Source organism: Mchenga conophoros, linkage group LG2 (assembly GCF_057382185.1).
Source record: "Mchenga conophoros isolate Kocher_MC1m ecotype Shallow Benthic linkage group LG2, M_conophoros_male_GT1.1, whole genome shotgun sequence".
NCBI lineage: Eukaryota > Metazoa > Chordata > Actinopteri > Cichliformes > Cichlidae > Mchenga > Mchenga conophoros.
In genome coordinates this window covers 3,709,369-3,726,636 of record NC_140527.1, presented here as the reverse complement: position 1 = coordinate 3,726,636, position 17,268 = coordinate 3,709,369, and the positions used below count along the sequence as shown (strand labels likewise).

At 39.0% G+C, this 17,268-nt stretch overlaps 2 protein-coding genes across 2 annotated transcripts; one reads left to right on the top strand and one right to left on the bottom strand.

The window, feature by feature from the left end:
* The first annotated feature begins 350 nt into the window (after positions 1-350).
* Positions 351-2,306, top strand: LOC146581529 (signal-regulatory protein beta-2-like). Its single transcript, XM_085283538.1, has 6 exons — positions 351-393; positions 513-842; positions 1,087-1,425; positions 1,511-1,636; positions 2,036-2,091; positions 2,175-2,306. The coding sequence occupies exons 1-6, from the start codon at positions 351-353 to the stop codon at positions 2,304-2,306; spliced, it is 1,026 nt and encodes a 341-aa protein (XP_085139664.1).
* A 12,123-nt stretch (positions 2,307-14,429) lies between these two features.
* LOC146581528 (uncharacterized) lies at positions 14,430-16,415 on the bottom strand. The gene is made up of 6 exons (XM_085283606.1): positions 16,373-16,415; positions 15,886-16,209; positions 15,276-15,620; positions 15,050-15,163; positions 14,665-14,720; positions 14,430-14,567 (listed from the first exon to the last, which is right to left on the bottom strand). Exons 1-6 carry the CDS (start codon positions 16,413-16,415, stop codon positions 14,445-14,447), a joined length of 1,005 nt encoding a protein of 334 aa, XP_085139732.1. The 3' UTR covers positions 14,430-14,444.
* Between the last annotated feature and the right edge of the window lie 853 nt (positions 16,416-17,268).

Below are 17,268 nucleotides of genomic sequence, written 5' to 3'. Positions count from 1 at the left end.
CAAAAAAACTGGAATGTCAATCATAGAACAAATAACCAATTAAATCATTTAGTTGGAAAACTTGCTGAAAGATGATGATAAAAGCAGAGAGCGGATGTTTTTTTTTAGCAAAGATGAAAAATTTCAAGATGAGCATTAGAAAAATGATTTAAATTGAAAAAAAAAAGTGAGCGACTGGATAAAGAAGAGGCGACATACTCCTCAAAGACCTGGAAGGAACCAGTGTGACAGGAAGTGCACTTCATAACCAATCAGGTCCATTTGACAGTGTGACATAGAAGTCCCATGTCATAATACCTCCTACACTCAGTGAAAAACCTACAATGTATATAAGAAAAGACATTCGCAAGATGATCGTGTTATGGGTTACACTGCTTGTTCTTCACCGAGGATGTAAGTATCTACTTATTCTGTATAGGTTTTCTCATATGTGTTTGTTGTTTGTGTGGTGGTTTTCCTTGCGACTTACTCCTTTATATTTGTGTATGTCTACATGTTTTCTGTGAAATTAGATACACTTGTTCCAGTAACTTCAGTTCAACTTGGGGAAACTGTAACCATCCCATGTCAACTGCCTGTAATTGAGACCATTCGTAAAGAAGTCCACTGGTACAAGCAGCGTGCCGGGGACACTCTGAAAGTAATTTGGTCAACAAGGGAATCTGCAACACCTGAGTTTGCGCCTGAGTTTAATAACTCCAGATTGAAGGTAAATCACAATAAACACTTTACCAACCTGACCATTTTGAAGACAAATCGAGAGGACGAGGGAATCTATCACTGTGGATTCACAGAGTGGCGTAAGAATACTGAATGGACCGGGACGTATTTGTTAGTAAAAGGTAATGATGTGCTCTTCTTTCATGGAGTTTTGCCACATGCTTCAGTCTGTAAAATTGTACAGCATAAATTATAACAACAGCTTATTAATTGTCAAAAGCATGATCAGAAAACAGTTAATATACTCATACAAATGTATTTTAATTTACATTTAATTTGTATCTAATTCATTTTAAAGACACATTTTATAGATGTGGTACATGAATCCTTCACAATGTGCTTTGTTAACACATTTTTATTACTCAGGAAACACCCAGAAAACATCAAACTACACTTTTGTTAAGGAGAAAGTCCATCCAGGAGACTCTGTGACTCTTTGGTGTTCACTCCTCTCCAGCTCTAACAGAAAGACATGTCCAGGAGGTCACAATGTGTTCTGGTTCAGGGAAGCAAATACATCACATCCTGGCATCATATACACCGCTGGAAACAGACATCATGAATGTGGCAAAAGATCTGAAACGGAGCAGAGTTGTGTTTATCGCTTGTCTAAGAACATCAGCTCCTCTGATTCTGGGACTTACTACTGTGCTGTGGCCACATGTGGAGAAATATTATTTGGAAATGCAACTAAACAACAAATGGGTATGATTTTAAAAATATGTATTATGTTAAAAATATTATGTCAGTGTCAGTGTGTTTGAGAAACTTTCTTTTCTTGTTTTTGTAGAGCAAGCAGCAGGTTTGGAATTCATAGCTCTGATGATAGCAATAATCTGCTTGATAATTTCTGTGATTCTCAATATTATTTTCATCTGCTGCCGAACTCCAAGAGCAGCATGTAAACAATTTCAAAGTAAGTGTTGTTCACTAATGTAACAATTATAATAACACTTTAGTTTTCCTCACTTTCAAAACATGTTTTCAGAAAGAATTTTATTAATTTGTGTAAAATCAAGTATATGTATATGTTAGTCTTGATTGTGCTTGCTCCTTGCAAAACTCACTACATTTGACCATCACACTTAAATGTTTCCCCAATATAAACAGATCTTTGCAGGTTATATTTTAATTCATCAATCTAAAATCAAACACTTTTGTTTAAATATTTTGAGTCTCAGTGTTAGTTGCTTATGTATATATACATCTCTTATTGACTTTGTCCACGTCACTGCCAACAGTTTAACTGCTGGTTAAAACATTAATAAAAAAACAGATAATAATAACAATCCTCTTTTATCACCATTATGCACAGAAAAAAGCTCTTCACAGGAAAGACAAGATGACTTGAGGCAAACAGTGGACAGTAGTGTAAGTAATAAGACATATTGTTAATTGATTTAAATGATTTCCCACCCCTTTATTTTATGGAACTAATGGTGTTTTTTGCATAGCCTGAAGGTGAATATGATCTGAACTACGCTGCACTGCATTTCTCTGGAAGCAAAGCTACAAGAGGAAAGAAGAGGAAGAATGAACTGGAAACTGAAGAAAGTGTTTATTCTCAAGTTAAATGCAGAATGTGAAAGTGTGTATGAAAAACTGTGGGTTGACTTTGAGTACCAATCTCATTCACTGAAAATAAACTAATAAAGAACTTGTTTTTAATTTTACTGAAAACATGATGTATCAGGTTGCTCTTTATATATTCTGTTACCCCATTCTTGTTTTTGTATTCATTAATGTATGACTTTATGAATTTTCAAATCTAACAGTATTAGATAGAACAGTATTACTGTGATGGCCTCACAAAATTAATTGTGAGTACCTTTAGTCTACCTTAGCTTTCACATGTCTGCGACAAAGGAAGTAAGGTTTCCAATCAGACCTGGGTATTGTACACCCATTTCAATGTCCCTGATCAGCTTGCATGAGGACAGCGGAAAATTAAGATTCAAACACAAATAAGTAAACATGACCAGTGTTTGTCCCATTTCAGCCACCAAAAACTCTTTAATAACCTCCCCATTAAAGGCTTGCTGATTTTTTGTGATTCATGTACACACTGTCCACATTTATAAAGTGCTCTACAAACAATGACATTACAACTAATAGGGGGATTTTCTTGCTTCAGTTCAGTTAGCCAAACAACAGACAATCACTGACTGCTAAGAGACTGAGTAAAAGTGGACAACATAGCCTTAAATAAAAAAAAATCGTTGTTGCAGCCAGGGGTAGTGCAAAAGTGACCCCCTTAGACTGTTTTTCAGTTTTAGTTTTTTCTACTGAATTATCACTTCTGTCACTAGTTAGTTAACATAAGCTATTGGAAGTCTATTACGAGAAACTAACCAGCCAATCCAGTGATGTTACGTTTTGTAAGGGCACAAGATGGCACTAAACACAGTCTAAAAACTTTAACCCCCTAAAGCGTTGTTTCCCAACCACTGTGTCGCGGCACATAGGTGTGCTGAGAGAAATGATCAGGTCCGCCGTGGAAGATTATCTGGTTTCACCTGATTGGTACTTTAAGCGACCGGCATGAGTATCAGGTAGAATAATTACATTCTCGTCCACTAGAGGGCAGTACAACTTATGGGTTGCCAACTGCCAGTAAAACAGAAGAAGATGAAGAAAAAATTACATAGTCATGCGACAAGGCAGCGCGCAATAGCAATAGACAAATATTTGAAAAGAAAAAGTAGTCAATCTGACCTGGGTCGTGGAGTTAAAATTCCGATCCAGAGGAAGGCCCTAGCACGAGTAGTGGCCAGAAGAAAGCAAAAATGGTATACTGGGGACGAACTGAGCCAATTCCGCTATGCCTGGTGCACGGGGGGAAATTATCAATATGCTTTTTGTAACATTTTTGTTACAAAACACGCCTTAAGATGCTCTAATGCCTGGGTCTCAATCTCGCGGCCCATGTCACCTCTACTCGCAGCCCGCATAATGACATGAAGAAATATTTTTTAAAAATTATTATTCAAAAAATTACTTAATATGAAAGCAATAGGCAGAGTGTTACAGGCATAGCCCTAAAGAATGTAGCCTCATGTACGGTGTACAACAACAGTGTTGCCAACTTAGCGACTTTGTCGCTATATTTAGCGAGTTTTCAGACCACCTTAGCGACTTTTTTTCTGAAACGCAACTAGCGACAAATCTGGCGACTTTTTCTGGCGTTATTAGAGACTTATTTATGACGACTTTTTGATGTGAAAGCGCGTATCGCTCTTACTCTCAATAAGCAGCGGGTGTTGCGGTGGGCACCTCGCCCCCGCTCACAGGCAGAGGATAGTCCTCCCCGAGCTGCTATCAGGGCAGGGCTCCCACACTGACTGTAACGCAGTCAGTTCTTCTTTTACTGGTATGTTGCTTTGTGGACCACAAAGTTTAAAACTACACACACACACACACACACAATAACTCCACCAAAGTGCCTGTTTCGGGTCACTTTTGCCGGTCCAAGCCCGGATAAAGGAGCAAGGTTGGAATTGTGACATTAAAAAAACAATAATTGCTAAAAGAAATTTAATTTGTAGTTCTAAATAAATTCTAAATGCATTTAAGACGTTTTTTATTGACTTTATGCCTCTTCCACAATGTTATTTCTCTCTGCAACAGCGTAGGTTACAATTACAGTGTTTTGTTTGTTTGTGAGTAAATCAGTTTGGCTGAGATTAAAGTTATTAGATTAGATAAAATAAAACTTTATTAATCCCCCGGGTGGGTTCCTCCTTGGTTTTTACACAGCTGACTAAACGTCAAACAGAAAAGTGATTAAACAGAAGTATGAGACAGTCGAGAATTTACGCCAGTGTCCTGTTATATTTTAGACAGCAAGGAGCAGACGCCGAGTTTATTAAACTCCACGAGACAGCGGTGACGCTAATCTGAAGGCTAGACCGTCCAGTTTCACGGCCGTTTACTTCCGGCCTACCCGACCTTCTGAGGACCTGGCCCACGTAGACCGCGAAGGCCGGGTCCTCAGGAGGATGCAGCCCATGAATTTGGACACGTCATATTGACGTGTCCAAATTCATGGGCTGCCACAGTTGTGTTATATTAAGTTGCAGTTATGTTGTGAAAGTTACATATCAGAGAAGGAAAGCTAGTTTTGTACGAAACCAAATCAGTACTATTTTTGTCTGGCTAATTCATTCTAGCTAGCGACAGTATCGAAATGTGATTTTTTTGTTTTTTATTCGGAGATGTTTCTGTTTTATTAGGAGACTGTCTCACCCCAACATCGTCAGACTCATGGCAGTTACCCGCACTGAGTCCTGCTTTTTGTTGGCAGCTGAATACATTCATGGCGCAACCCTGCAGCAAGTGCTTCACATAGACAGCTGCTACTCTAATAGTCTGTGTTATTGAAGGATTCAGCACTTCTTTTGGTTTTTTTTATCCATTTTTAGACAGCGATGAGATCGGCTACACACTCCACAGAAGCCCAGAGTTACTGTTAATGTCAAAAATATAATGCTGTCCTTCTAGATTTTAACATTTAAGACTGTGAGTGTAATGGATCTAAAACTGTTTAAATCTCTACAGCCTGGTAACTAGGGATGGGTATTGATAAGATTTTCACGATTCCGATTCCATTTTCGATTCTGTTTAACGATTCGATTCTTTATCGATTCTCTTATCGATTCTTTTTAAAAAAGGAGAACACTAAGGTCGATTAGCTTAGAACTTCGTTTTATATCTTCTCTTTGAACAAGATAGAAATTTAGGAGTAACATGGCCTTACAAACCCAACAGTGAGATCTTAAGAGATCCACAGCCTACGGCTCTTCAATGGGGTGTCACAGGGTCCCCAGGAAAAAAAATTGTAAATGTAAAATAATAAAATAAATATTCTTCTGTAGCAATAAAGTATAACATAAATTATTCTGTAGCAATTACACAAGAATATCCAGTAATGTCCCTGCCTACAATTAAACACATTCACTTACCAAAAATCATCTGCTGTGGCAAATGGGTGCAAGCCTTTTACCACAAACTTAGTCACTGCTCGGTGACATTCGTCTATCCTGGCCTGAAAGGAGACGCTACCGCTAGACTACAGCAAGAACTGCCAGCATCTGAGCCAGCCAGACTCTGTCTCTCTCATCATGGTCACCTAAATGCACAGTAATGGCAGGTTTTGTAATAAAGCAGATCGCGCTAACATAATATGCACTGTTGTTGATTATTTACTAGAGATGGCACGATACCACTTTTTTATGTCCGATACCGATACCGATATCATAAATTTGGATATCTGCCGATACCGATATGAATCCGATATAGTGTTTTTTAATCAACGAAACTGTTTTTTAAAATATCTTGCTGCATTTTGCAAGTCTGCAAGTTCATACTCAAGTTTAAAACAACAACTACACTAAAGCTATTCTGTTATACCTGTATACAAAAAAAATATTTCATAGTTCAGCAATACTGATCAATCTAATAAACTTAAACCTACACCATCCTCACTATTCTGGTATTTTAAAGAGTACTTAGCGTAAATATTAAGCAACCTAACTAATAGGGTTCCAACTCCCAGCAACAACAAAAATAAATAAATAAAAAATAGGGAACCACCCCTCACGCTCCACCTCATGATGCTTAATCGACGTAATCAACCTTAATTTGATGAAGTGTGAAAAAAATGCACAGAAATCAATTATTTTTCAAGAAATATTAAATAGATTCAACATCTTTCTTCAACAAAATTGCAGACTGCACAGATGGTACCATCCCAAAGTAAAAAGTACTATAGCTTACTAGGGTATATATATTAGACTTAATAGTCACTATATACAGTAATTGACTTCTATTCATTTTACATCAAATTAAAACTTTGGGTGTCAGATAATTATTTATTAAAAAAGCTCGACATTTTAAATGAGAATAAGAAAGAAAAGTATGTCTTTGTGCCCCCTTTTCCCTGTTCATGCCCTATCGGCCCCCCTGGCTAAACTTTGCTAGATCCGCCCCTGCACAGTTACCAGTGTCAGCTACGTAGAAAAAGATCCTCGAGTAGAAAGTAATATTAAATAAATTCTAACAACAGCTGATCAAGCTTAAACGTGCTGCTGTTGTTCAGCCGCTGGTTTCCTCTTTCTGGTGCAAAGTGGGGCAAAAACAAACAAGAGAGACGGACTCGCGACAGAAAAGCCGATCAGCTGATCATTAAGCAGTTTCATGATTGAAGTAGCAGCCGGAGAGCGAGAGGCAGTCGCTTGTTAAGCTTAACGCAGGAATGCTTTACAAACATTCAGAGATGGACTTACACACTTGCTTTACTTCTCTCGGGGATAACTTTGTCGGAGATGAAATGCCAGGTTGCTAGCGAAGCTCCACATGCTATCCAGACCACCGACAGGTCCCGCATGCCACAGCCGCTCTATCACGTGATGCATACTGCTCCGACGTGCTAACGTTCTGAGGTGAGTTACGGCGTGTTGCAAGTTTTGTGAGGTGCTTTCGTGATATTTAATGGATCGGATTACATTTTTTATTTTTCTCCGATATCCGATCCAGTAATTTAGGTCAGTATCGGACCGATACCGATACGTAATATCGGATCGGTCCATCTCTATTATTTACCTGCTGCATTAACGGGAGAGGACGTGCAAACGTTACAGCTGCTGCTGGGTTGAGATTCACGAGTCCGGAGCGGAATTAAAAACACGACATTCATTTAAGGTTATCACGTGTTTTGTGAGCAAATGCTTTTGCATATTCGTAGTGTTTCCTCCCTTAAACGAAGTATCTACTTTGCAAGTATTGCAAGTTGCCCTGTTGTCATCCGTTCTTGTAAAGTATGACCAAACTTTTGAGCGTTTGAGCCGCTTACGCGCCGTGTTTCCTGCCAGGTAAATGACGCTCCGCAACGCGGTGACGTCATTCGGGGCGACTGGAATCGATAAGGGAATCGTTTGCAAAAATGGCAAACAATTCCAAGGAATTGAAACAGTGGGAACCGGTTCTCAACAAGAACCGGTTTTCGATACCCATCCCTACTGGTAACATGGAAACCTTAAAAACAGCAGCAGAAGGTTTCAGTAGTGGAGTCTAATTTGTTCTTTTTATTTAATAATAATCCATATTATGTATAACAGCTACATTCACCCTGGAGAGAAACTAGTGAGGGAGACTATCAGGACCAAGCTGGGTTTCTGGGTCCAGAGGTTTGGAGAAACTTCTTCACTTTCTTTCATCACAGCTGTCCTGTGCCAGAAGTTCTGTTGACCCACTGAAAGAGGCATCATTTAAGAAACACCAGGAATACTGAAGCTCATCGCATTGATCAAGCAGGACTCATGATCTTCACCAGCAGCTCCCTCACAGGGAAATCTTCAGCACTCCTCTGTAGGCCCGCCCCAGGAGATGGATAAACCCAGCATTTCATGAACACTGTGATGGAGACCTTTGGTTTGTGTAATGTTATAAATACTCGGATACTCCCCAGAGGCTCCAGACTTTTACATAAAGATATTATATTCAGTCCTGTAGAAAGTTATATATTTAAAAATATATGATCCTCTCTGGTTACTCTGGTATGAATAACTCTGAATCACTTTATGGTAAATAACACACTATCTGCAAAAAACTGTGAAAACTGTGACCTTTGACCTTCATCAGGTTTTATTTAATTGTGTTAGAGAAACTCAAACGTGCTCTTCATGCAGCTGAGTACATCAAGTGTTTAAAACGGAAGCTGTGCAGGTCTGAGATACAAACTGAGGTCCTGTTAATGCTGATATATAGTGACACAGTTACATGGGTGATTAATCCTTTTGTTTTTTTGTCTTTAACTTTATCAATAAAACAGCTGCAGCTTTCACTACAGCACATGTGGTACTTTAACCTTTGTACTGTTTTCATCAGTTCATTTTGCAGTTAAAAATTTAAAGATGCCGAGGAGCAGCTCAACAAAACCTTAAAAGAACTGAAGACAAAAGAAAAGCAAGCCGAGGACAGGAGGGGAAGAAATGGAAGATACAAAGAGTTACACTCAAAACATGAAGAAGGAACTGATGAAAGTGCAAGAAGAACTTGCAGAAGAGAAAATTGAGGTTAAGGTATTCAAGAAAGAAATGACGGTGACCAAGAAAGACTGCAAAGAGGCACTTAAAGAAATACGAAAGCACAAAAAGGAAGCTAAAGCGCTCCTCAAACACAAAGTGAAACTGGCCAAACAGCAGCTGAAAGAAAAATTTAAAGATGTCGAGGAGCAGCTCAACAAGACCTTAAAAGAACTGAAGGCAAAAGAAAAGCAAGCCGAGGACAGGAGGGGATTCTGGAGCAGACTGCTGAGAAAGAACTGTAAAATACATCATACAATAAAATAATGTGATTATTTTATTGTATGATTATTATCGCTTCGACGCCGCAGCAATTAAAACAACAAACGGCTGCGCGCGCTCGGAGTGCACCAGTGAAGAAAATGCATTCGTCATCACAGAGCATGCCGTGAGGAACACCTTCAGGAGGGTGAACACCAGGAAGGCAGCAGGACCGGATGCAATCCCTGGCCGGGTCCTTAGAGCCTGCGCTGATCAGCTAGCACCGGTGTTCACGGAGATCTTCAACCTCTTCCTGGCCCAAGCTGTGGTTCCCACGTGCTTCAAACAGTCCATTATTGTTCCTGTTCCAAAGAAACAACAGCCTGCTTGTCACAATGACTACCATCCAGTAGCACTGACTTCAATTGTGATGAAGTGTTTTGAAAGACTGATGAGAGATCACATCACTTCTTCACTTCCTGCCACCATCGACTCACTTCAGTTTGCTTACCAGACTAATCGTTCCACAGACGATGCCATATCTCACCTGCTCCACACATCCCTGAGTCACCTGGACACTGGCAGAGGGAATTATGTTAGGATGCTGTTCGTGGACTACAGTTCAGCATTCAACACAATAATTCCCTCTAAGCTTTTCACCAAGTTGACAGATCTAGGACTCAGCTCATCACTGTGTCAGTGGATCCTCAACTTCCTCACAGACAGACCCCAATCAGTGAGGGTGGGAAAACAAGTCTCCCCCTCCACCTCACTCAGCACTGGAGTGCCTCAGGGCTGTGTTTTAAGCCCCCTGCTGTACTCACTGTACACTTATGACTGTGTAGCCACATCAGACACCACCTCCATTGTCAAGTTTGCTGACGACACTGCTGTTGTGGGCCTGATCTCCGACAACATCGAGACGGCCTACCTGGAGGAGATTAGGAACCTGGAGACCTGGTGCCAGGAGAATAACCTCCTCCTAAACATCAGCAAGACTAAGGAGCTGATCGTGGACTTCACTACAAAGCAGGTGAGGAATTACAAACCCCTCATCATCAGTGGCACGCCAGTGGAGAGAGTGGACAGTTTCCAATACCTGGGTGTCCACATCACTCAGGACCTGTCATGGTCCTGCCACATCAACACCCTGGTTAAGAAAGCCCGTCAGCGTCTCTTCTTCCTCAGAAGACTTAGAGACTTCCATCTGCCACTGAAGGTGCTCAAGAACTTCTACTCCTGCACCATCGAGAGCGTCCTGACGGCAAACATCTGCACCTGGTTTGGGAACAGCACCAAGCAGGACAGACAAGATCTGCAAAGAGTGGTGCGCTCAGCCGAACGCATCATTCAATCAGAGCTCCCTGACCTGCTGTCCATCTACACCAAGCGGTGCAAGTCCAAAGCTAGAAAGATTATGATGGACCTCTCCCATCCCAACAATGGACTCTTCTCACTGTTGAGGTCTGGGAAGCGCTTCCACTTCCCAGAAAGAACTGACCCAGCAGCATCGAGTTTGAGGACATCAATAGTTTCTTCCTCCTCTCTCCACCTTTCTTTCACCCCATCCTTCTTCTTGGGACGTTTGTTTGTTTTTTCAAAACTCTAATCTAAATACATGTACTGAAACACACAAATAAAATTGCCATAACTTGACCTCATGTTGCCTGCTTCTTTTCTTGTGTGTCTGTGGATGTAAAACAGTAACACACTTCCTGCTCTGTGTCTTTAATTGTAAATAAATGCAATATGTTTTCATTTTAAAATGCAGTGCAAAAAACTTCTGCTCTAAATCTTTTTTTTTTTAGCAAAAAGCTTTTTTTTTGCCTGTTGTTGAAGTTTTCCATTTAAATAAAGCCTGCAGACGAGCGGTGAGCGGTAGCTAACATTCTTTAATCAAACACACAAAGAACAGACAACCAAGCTTGATGAAGTCCCTGCATGACCGCGGGACAGACGGTCAGCAGAGTCTCCCTGAGCCCAGCATGGCTCTCAGTTAAAAACCTTCTCCAGGAACAAAAGGCAGTACACAGCTGTTTCACACCTTAACACTAGAATTACTGAGCCTTTTTTTCCCTGGTGCGAGTCCCTACTACTAGATTTACTAGCCCTGCGCAAATTTGCGTAAATTCCACTGGCACTGCGTTGCCTTTAGAGTCCCTGGCACAGCAGCTGCAGCAGCTTCAGCAGCCTGCGTCTGTGCTAATATTTCCTTGTGCTACATGAATCGGCAACGAAGTTCCTGTGTCATGGTGGGTGTAGAAAAGAGGACTGTATGCAGGACTCCTTTGGGAGAAGACAGTGGATTTATTTACGGTGCAGTAAAGGTGCAACAGTTCAATGATATATATATATATATATATATATATATATATATATATATATATATATATATATATATATATATATATATATATATATATATATATATATATATATATATATATTATTCAACTGGATATATAGGGCAGCACGGTGGTTAGCACTGTTGCCGCACAGCAAGAAGGTCCTGAGTTCAATTCCACCATCAGGCCAGGGTCTTTCTGTGTGGAGTTTGCATGTTCTCCCCGTGTTTGCGTGGGTTCTCTCCGGGTACTCCGGCTTCCTCCCACCGTCCAAAGACATGCAGCTTGTGGGGATAGGTTAATTGGATAATCCAAATTGCCACTAGGTGTGAATGTGAGTGTGAATGGTTGTCTGTCCCTGTGTGTTGGCCCTGCGACAGACTGGCGACCTGTCCAGGGTGTACCCTGCCTCTCGCCCTATGACAGCTGGGATACACTCCAGCGCCCCCCCGCGACCCTGAAAAGGATAAGCGGAAGCGAATGGATATATATATATATCCATTCACCGTATAAGCACCGGCACCGTTTCAAAAGTACCGGTTTGGCACCGGTATCGGATAAAACCTAAACGATACCCATCCCTAAATATGGCAGTGACAAACCTTAGCAGACTCTGTGGGTCCAGCTTGTGCAGTGAAGCACGCGCGATTTGCTACTGCACTGGGCATTCCAATGTCCAATGTTTTTTCTTGAGAACTGAGACCTGACAATTTTTTGTCTGATACCTAACAACTTTTTTCTTGAGACCTGACGATGTCCTAAAATGTACACCGTACTCATGGGCAGTGTAGCCCAGCTGTAAGTAACCTATTAAGACTCGACTGTACACTGTGTTCGTGTTTTCCTCTGAAACAATAAGTTCCGTTGGAGCAGCCTTTCAACGCCTCTCTCTGTCTCTCGCTAGCAAAGTTGACCCAGACAACAAAGTAAAGCTAGTTTTCAGCTACGAGCCCGACACGAACCTGATGTATTAGCCAGAGGTCCCTTTACTACAGTTCGGAGCCGCAGACCTGTTTTATATACGCGAGGAATAGTTTTCTATACGAGATCGCTGTAAAAAGTGCAGCCTTACCTAATGTCCACCCTACTGTTACTCATTTATATTAAGATTTAAAAATCTAGTTGGTATTGGTATGGTGAGTAACTTTCAGTAATAGTAATAAATCACACAGTAATAGTACATTCATGGAGTTGTAAAAAGCATGATAATATATTAAGTAATCCAAAGAATTCAGAATACGTTACTCTCACTGGACACGCAATACATTACAAAATGCATTTTGGGGCATGTAGTCTGTTGAGATTAAATTGTAGAGAGATTAAAGAGATTGCTGATTGAGCATTTTTACACCGAGTTTTGTTCTTCCTTCAGCCTAAATATCAAAGAATATTTAACAATTCTGTAATCTGTAAGTAAGTAAGTAAAGTTTATTTATAAATTCATTTATTGCTAATATATATTGTAATATATCTATATCATGGCTAAAGCACTTCTGGATGGATGCAAACTGCATTTCGTTGCCCTGTATCTGTGACATGTGCAATGACAATAAAGTTGAATTCTATTCTATTCTATTCTATTTATATAGCACCTTTCACAGACATATGTCACAAAGTGCTTTACATGGTAAAAACATAATACAGTCATAAAATACATCATAAAACCCCTGGTCTAATTAAAAACTTTTTAAAATAAAAATGTCTTTAGCTGCTTTTTGAAGGTCTCCACTGAGTCCAAACCCTGTAGAAATAGGGGAAGTGCATTCCCCAGTCTGGGTGCAGTCTCTGTAATGCTCTAAAAGTTAAAACTAGAATTTTAAATGTAGTGGAATACATTTTAAAAGTAACCTTCCCAACCAACACTGTTTGGATGTGGCAGCCTGCATGGGATTACCCTTATATTACTGAAAAAGCACAGAGTTGATGGTTTTAGGAGCCATTGGAATTTGTCAAATACGCCATTGATTCAAGGGTTGTGGTAATTTGACCTAAAAATTTGAATTAAAATGGGTTTAATGGGCTAAAAAAACTGTCATAGATTTAACTCTGTCTCTGGATTTAAGAAATACATGTTTATAGCAGGACAGGTGTAAATTAGCCTTTATACATGTAGTGTTTCTTGTACACTTTAAAGGTGAGCTCGCAGCAGTTTCTTAGTGAAATAGAAAACAATACGGAGTCTTGTAAGTAGTGCTGAAAACTGTGTTCTTGATGTTTAAACTAAAATCATCTACAGTACTTTGAAGAGCATGAGACTGAACATGGTGACTTAGGCAGCTGTTTGTATAGATATGACAAATGTTTTGCTTAAAAGATAAAGCGCTGCTCCTGAGGTCCCTATGCACAGTATCCAAGTTTATTTGATGGAAATTTGCATCATTTCTATGGAGATGTAGTAGTTAATCAACTGCAATATAACATATACCAGCCTCAGAAAAAATAGCATAATACTGATGTAATTTGCATATTAATGATTGAAAAACTGACCGCACAGCTCATTGCTAATCAGTGGTGCTAGTTTTGGTCATTGCACAAATGTACAACTTATTAGGTTGGGCAAACTTTATTTAGTGTCACTTTGACGATGCAGTTATCTTGCAGTGCCTGATATCTTGCCTGTTAGTGGTCTCCAGACTCTCCGCGCTGTTGATAAAAGCCTTGTTACACCTTCAGTTAAAATCATATTCTATAATAATTACAGAAAGTTTGGACAGTGTGCACTAAACTTTACTCACTTCACTTGGCCTCACATAGCTTTAAGCTTGTCACAGTCTAATGAGCCCCATCATAAACAAAAGCAGGAACTAAAGTTTGAATTAATAGGAACAAATATTGAACAGTGTGTTAAGCAACATACATTAATGTGGTAATTTTCCATCTTAATTAAGACCAAAATATATAGTGCAATAACTTATTTAAGTGAAGCCTGAAACTTTACTGGAATTACTGAAACAAGAAGTATAAGCCACATAGAACTGATTACGGTTGTAAATCCTTATTTATTTGCATCACAAAACATTATTAAAGTTATCTACAGTGGAATAACCCACAACATGATTTTATTCACTTTGTAAGAGGGTTGGTTAACACATTCAGATCAGCGCTTAACTTGAGAATAAACACATTCTTCAGTCTTCTGTTCTTTTTTATTGCTTCCTTTTGTAGCTTTCCTTCCAGGGAAATGTATTGCTGCATAGTTCAGATCCTGCTCACCTTCATTCTGTTTGAAATTAAAAGATCATAAAATATTGTAGCTGCTACAGAGATCCATAGTCATGAATTAACAAAAAACAATATGAGCTAACATAATTACTTACAATATCATCCAGTGGTTGAGTCAAGTTGTCATTTCTTCCTTGTGAAGATGTGCTGTCTATTGCCAATGAATGATGAACAAATACACATACATTATAAAATGTAGCAGATTTTTCATTACAGTGCTCAATAATGCTCCAGTAATAATTCGACCTGCTAGTTCATCAGTTTTAATTTAAAGTTTCAATCAATTTAAAATAATAACTTTCTTTGATGAGTTTTTAACATTGTGCCCTTAAAATTTAAAGCTTTTGAAAGCACAAATATCAATATGGATGCTCAAACCCGACAATTGTTTAATGAAATATAAATTAATGCAGAATAAGCAGAAACTTGAGGTTTGACATTTGTTATGTTGCTTCATTTCACTCAATGAATGACACTTACCTTTAAATTTATTACATGCTAGTCTTGGTCTTCTGAAACGGGTGAAAACAATATTTACAATCACTGAAATGACCAGGCAGATTATTGCTATTACCAGCGCAATAAATTCCCAACCTGTTTCTTCAAAAAAACAAAAAAAAGTATGTCATTACTTCTTGAAGAATAAAAAAAAAGAAGAAGCCATGATGGCGTAAACATGTTTTGCGCATTTGTACTTTTGTGTTACCAATTCGCAGTTGAGTTCCATCTCCAAATAATATCGTTCCACATGTGACAACAGCACAGTAGTAAGTCCCAGCATCAGAGGAGCTGACCGTCTTAGAGAAGCGATAAACACAGCTCTTCTGAGTGTCTGATTGCTTCTTACATTCAGTTTGATTCTTTCCATCAACATAGATGATATTTGGATGAGAGTTTTGTCCTCTGAACCAGAGGACTCTGAGATCTCCAGGACACATCTTGTTATCAGAGTCTGACAGGACTGAACAGTTGAGAGACACAGAATCCCCTGCATGGACTGAATCTAATACTGTTGGCCACTGACGAACAGTAACGTTTCTCTGGGTGTTTCCTGTGTAATAACAAAAAACAGTGTTTAAAAATTACCTCTAAACACAGTTTTAGTTTTTATTGAAAAATGAATGATAACAGTGCGTCTCGAAAAGGAAAACTTGGAATCGATTTGCAAACACATTAAAATACCTAATATGATGTTTAAACTACGATTTATTAAATTCATATATAATCTATAGTTATTTTTCCCACCATGTGAAAAAGTTTTTGTCAGATGGTTGAGTATTTACAGTGAATCCAAAAGGCTGCAATCACATAATTACCTTTTAATAACAAATAGGTCCCACTCCAAGCATTCACATTCCATTCCATGACTGCACAGTGATACATTCCTTCATCTTCTGGGATTGTCCTGAATATGGTCAGACTGCTGATGTTTTTATTGTCTTTTGCTTCCAATCTTGAGGCATTAAACCCTTGTCCATACTGAGGATGTGCAGTTTGCCGCAGTGTCGCAATCAGTTTCAGAGTTTCCCCTGCTCTCTGCTTGTACCAATGAATTTTAGTGCTTAAATCACCAGGAGGTAAAACACATGTCAAAGTTGCAGGTTCACCAAGTTGAACTGTGGTCACTTGCTCCAGCATATCTGCAGTGAGTTTAAAAAAAACACATAAAAAACTGGGAAATTTGTCTTGAATATAAATAACCGGGACACACAAAAATCCTTATTAACCGTCACATGTTTACTTTGGTTGCAGATTGTGGCAAAAATAAATAAATAGTAGGTTATAAAGTTAGATAAAACTCACGTCCATGGTGAAGTAGAAGAAATGTTACCAATAACAGCATCATCGTGACAATGCCTTTACTAGGAAACTTGTTGATATTTCAGTGACTGAGGAGGATGATGTGATCCAGGTCAACATCTGATTGGTTATCACAGTCTTTACAGTCAACCTGCATTTCCTGGAATCGTCCTGCTTTGTGTGAAAAGTGTTGCCTCTATTCAAATGCATTTGTTAGTCTGTTTTATGCTAATCAAGACATTTCCTTTTCTTTGTGGTTCGGTAGACTGAAACAGACTTAGATAAACTAATGAAAAACAGATGAAACTTATAAACTTTGTTTATTTAGTAGTTTGTCCTGATGCTATAAGGAGGTCAAACTTTTCCCTTATTCTTCTTTCCAAAAAATTTGCACATTCATCATTCCCATGGGAGGAAAACTAAAATTGTAGTTATGGTAAGTGTATATCACAAAATCAAATCACTCAACTGCTCGGACTACAAAACAATCTTTCATATATATTATGAATAAGGGAAATGTCATCTTTCACATGGAAGAAAGAAAAGCCTAAAAACATGTGATTACACAAAAAAGGCAGTCACCACTGCTGTACTAAGCATTATCTCTGATGGAAGTTTACTCGGGGCAGCAAAAGCAAACAGTCCCTGGATATGTCAAACATGCTTTCTATTCTACACATTTCTGAGGGGCTGATTGAGATAGCAAAATGATGGTGATCAATATTCTAACTTTTCCTCTAGCACCACCATGGGGTTAAGAAGTGTGATTATGAGAAAAATTGCTATAAATGATGGAATTTCATCCAAAAACTGCACATTCAGATTTTGTTTTTTTAACAGGCTACACCATCTCACTTTACGAGCTGCACTAGTTTAACCTGGGGAATATACCACAAAAC

What these genes read in the sequence shown, in the direction of transcription:
- LOC146581529 (XM_085283538.1), top strand. Translation starts at nt 351, where the DNA reads ATGATCGTGTTATGGGTTACACTGCTTGTTCTTCACCGAGGAT. An exon ending in AGCATGTAAACAATTTCAAA is followed by an intron (nt 1,637 to 2,035) that starts GTAAGTGTTGTT and finishes CATTATGCACAG; the next exon opens with AAAAAAGCTCTTCACAGGAA. An exon ending in GGCAAACAGTGGACAGTAGT is followed by an intron (nt 2,092 to 2,174) that starts GTAAGTAATAAG and finishes TTTTTTGCATAG; the next exon opens with CCTGAAGGTGAATATGATCT.
- LOC146581528 (XM_085283606.1), bottom strand. Translation starts at nt 16,415, where the DNA reads ATGATGCTGTTATTGGTAACATTTCTTCTACTTCACCATGGAC. An exon ending in TCTTCTACTTCACCATGGAC is followed by an intron (nt 16,210 to 16,372) that starts GTGAGTTTTATC and finishes AACTCACTGCAG; the next exon opens with ATATGCTGGAGCAAGTGACC. An exon ending in AGCATGTAATAAATTTAAAG is followed by an intron (nt 14,721 to 15,049) that starts GTAAGTGTCATT and finishes CATTGGCAATAG; the next exon opens with ACAGCACATCTTCACAAGGA.